The 3,070-nt window shown below is 32.5% G+C and overlaps 1 protein-coding gene across 1 annotated transcript; it reads left to right on the plus strand.

The window, feature by feature from the left end:
* The first annotated feature begins 413 nt into the window (after positions 1-413).
* Positions 414-2,806, plus strand: LOC141646933 (dynein light chain 1, cytoplasmic). Its single transcript, XM_074454937.1, has 2 exons — positions 414-707; positions 2,105-2,806. The coding sequence occupies exons 1-2, from the start codon at positions 570-572 to the stop codon at positions 2,294-2,296; spliced, it is 330 nt and encodes a 109-aa protein (XP_074311038.1). The 5' UTR covers positions 414-569; the 3' UTR covers positions 2,297-2,806.
* The last annotated feature ends 264 nt before the right edge of the window (positions 2,807-3,070 follow it).

The following is a 3,070-nucleotide window of genomic DNA, read 5'->3' on the forward strand; positions in this document are numbered from 1 at the left end:
ATTTGGATTCTAACTCTGCTAGCTTCTATTTAAGGTCACATTACTATATATTCGAGATAAAATATGGTGCTATAACACAATATTGTGTTCGATACATATATAATAAAAATATGTAGATATTACTATGCATTGGAAATAGAACTAAAAATGCATATGAGAGGATGGTGCTGAAATAATAAAACTCGGAAAAATACACCTAATAACGTCATAGATCATTTTCCATTCAAATTAAAAATTGCAATCCAATTGTGTAAATGCAAATGCAAATGCAATTGATCAAGTAATACTCCTTGAAATATAGGCAAAATTCAATTTCATAAATGTTTCTTAAGAGGGACCCAAAATCATTTGTCTCTAAAAAAAGTCCTTAAGTGTCATGTTAGTGTCCACAAAACAAGGATTGGACACCTTCTATTTAATCAAACTACCTAGCATCAACCTTTTCATCCTTCACCAACATTATTATCAAATAAATAAATAAATTATATTCTCAAATAATTAATTTGCTCTAGATAATTACTTGTAATTTCTCTACATAAAAAAATAATTTATAAATATATTAGGTAAATATGCTAGAAGGTAAAGCAATAGTTGGTGAGACTGATATGCTTCAAGCCATGCAAAAATATGCACTTGATCTTGCAGCAAAAGCACTAGATTACTTTGATGTCACTGAATCTACTGAAATTGCTCGATTCATAAAAAAGGTACAACCAAATTCCCGTCTTATTCATTTATTTACATTTAATAAAATCCTCTGATAACGAATAAAAAAGGTAAATAAATAGTTGCGACAAAAATGTTATTACATGAATACATACATGTATAAGAATTTTTTGGCAAATTGGCGTTTATTAGCAAAATATTTAGGGAAATGGGGTTGGTTTGAAAATATTTAGACTTATGGTGTCCACGTCATCAGTTTTTATTTTTTTTTCCAATTTTTAGGCAAAGCCGCTAAGTTTCTTAGCGGCTTACTATTTTTTTTTTTTTTTTTTTTTTTTTTTTTTTTTTTTTTTTTTTTTTTTTTGAAAAAAAAAAAAAAGTGAATAATAAAGCCGCTAAGAATCTTAGCGGCTTTACTATTCATTTTTTTTTCAAAAACCGTCACCTTCTAACACCGATGATGTGACCTATTTTAAAAATGAATAACCACCAAAGCCGCTAAGAAAGTTAGCGGCTTCCTTATTTATCTATTTTTCATAAGCTTATGACATTTATTATCAAAAAAATGACAAAGAGACAAAGCCGCTAAGAAACTTAGCGGCTTTGCCTAAAAATTGAAAAAAAAATGAAACTGATGACGTGGACACCATAAGTCTAAATATTTTCAAACCAACCCCATTTCCCTAATTATTTTGCTAATAAACACCAATTTGCCAAAAAATCCCATGTATAACAACTACGCATATCACATTAGTAATATCATCGCTAAATATATTTATACTCTCTCTTTCCCGATAAATTCTGTATGTTTTTCTTATTTAGATATTTCAATAATTTATTTACATTTTTGTTTTAGATAAATATACGGAATACAGAGTAGAAGTTACTGTTCTTTTTATACGGAGTATTTTATCATTTTATGATTGGTATATGTAATATGTAGGTATGTTGCTTCTGCATATTTGTATCAAAATCAAAGCGTAAAGAATTGATCGCAAAAAGAGAAGTTGGTCGGATTCACAGAGTCACCCTATTGAAAAGACGTCGTGCATGATTTACATGTGAATTATATACATGCAATCATGCATACATTGATACATCTATAGCAAATCTTTTGTGGGGTTTACTTTAGATTGGTAGGTAAAATGTGACGACTTAGGGCTCGTTTGGTTGCCCGTTGGAATACAATTCCACCGGAATATCGAATTCATGGGATTTAAGTTCTCACATTAAATTCACGTGAATTAGCTAAATCCGTTTGGTTGTTGATGTAGGAGTTCAATTCCCTGCTTCAGACGAAGTATTTCGATAAGTTAGTATTTTCACAAATTAAATTGTAGCTTGTACAAATTATTATTAGAAAAGCTAATTGATACGGAGTATTATATGATTTCGAGAAGTTTTTGACAATCGTCTTATAGAAAACTTACTAATGCAGGAATTCGATATGGTACATGGAGGAGGATGGCAATGCATAGTAGGGACGGATTTCGGTTCATTTGTAACACATTGCCATGGATGTTTCATATATTTTAATATTGGAAACTTGGCATTTTTGCTCTTCAGGGGTGCTGCAGGACTTCATGAAGAGGCTACTCAATTATCGGCTTTTGAGGCCGTTAAAGCTTGAAACTTTCACTTTGTCTTAGTTAAGACAGACATGTTCATTTCACCTTTAAAACGAACCCAAATACTATCACTTAATCAGAGTCGAGACAAATTTTTGCTTCTAGACAGTTTGTCTTATTAAATGATATATATTTAACACGTTTTAATAGTAGAACGGACATGTCCTGATTTAACCAAGAATTTGTTTGAAACTTTAATATGCTCTTCGTTCCTCTTATTTTACGTACTCCGTAGTCCGTACTATATATGTACATATATATCTCTGTATCTCTAGGTCGGGAAGTAGCTAGGTGTGATGATCCGCACACTTCGAACCCTTAGATTTATTTATGCTTATGTAATTTCATTTCCCTTGTATATTTTTAGTAAATACTTTCCTAGTTTAGCATAGTTAGCATAGCTTTTCTTTCCATAAATATGTATATCGCTATTCTACACTTTCAATGTCTTCTGTTACCAGGATGTAAATATCAAATTTCGGAGTACTAGTGAATGAAAATCTGCTTCCTAGCTTGTGCCTTTGTGTTGCTTGTTGTTGCTTTGTTGTGAACGACTATTTGCCTTCACTTTTCTAACAAACCGTGTTTGTGGGATCGAAACTAGGATCCCGACTCACACACCCGAGACCGATTACGAATGCCTAGTGTTTGACGCTCTCGTTGCAATCCTGCCGAGTGTTGCCGAGACCTGAGTATCGTGCTAGTAAGCGATCCTTCACTAGTACGAAGATCCTTGTCGCTTGCATCTTGCCTTGAGCCGGGCAAGGGTGCGCGCC

The sequence above is a fragment of the Silene latifolia genome, chromosome 3, assembly GCF_048544455.1.
Source record: "Silene latifolia isolate original U9 population chromosome 3, ASM4854445v1, whole genome shotgun sequence".
Taxonomy (NCBI): domain Eukaryota; kingdom Viridiplantae; phylum Streptophyta; class Magnoliopsida; order Caryophyllales; family Caryophyllaceae; genus Silene; species Silene latifolia.

What these genes read in the sequence shown, in the direction of transcription:
- LOC141646933 (XM_074454937.1), top strand. Translation starts at nt 570, where the DNA reads ATGCTAGAAGGTAAAGCAATAGTTGGTGAGACTGATATGCTTCAAGCC. An exon ending in TTGCTCGATTCATAAAAAAG is followed by an intron (nt 708 to 2,104) that starts GTACAACCAAAT and finishes TTACTAATGCAG; the next exon opens with GAATTCGATATGGTACATGG.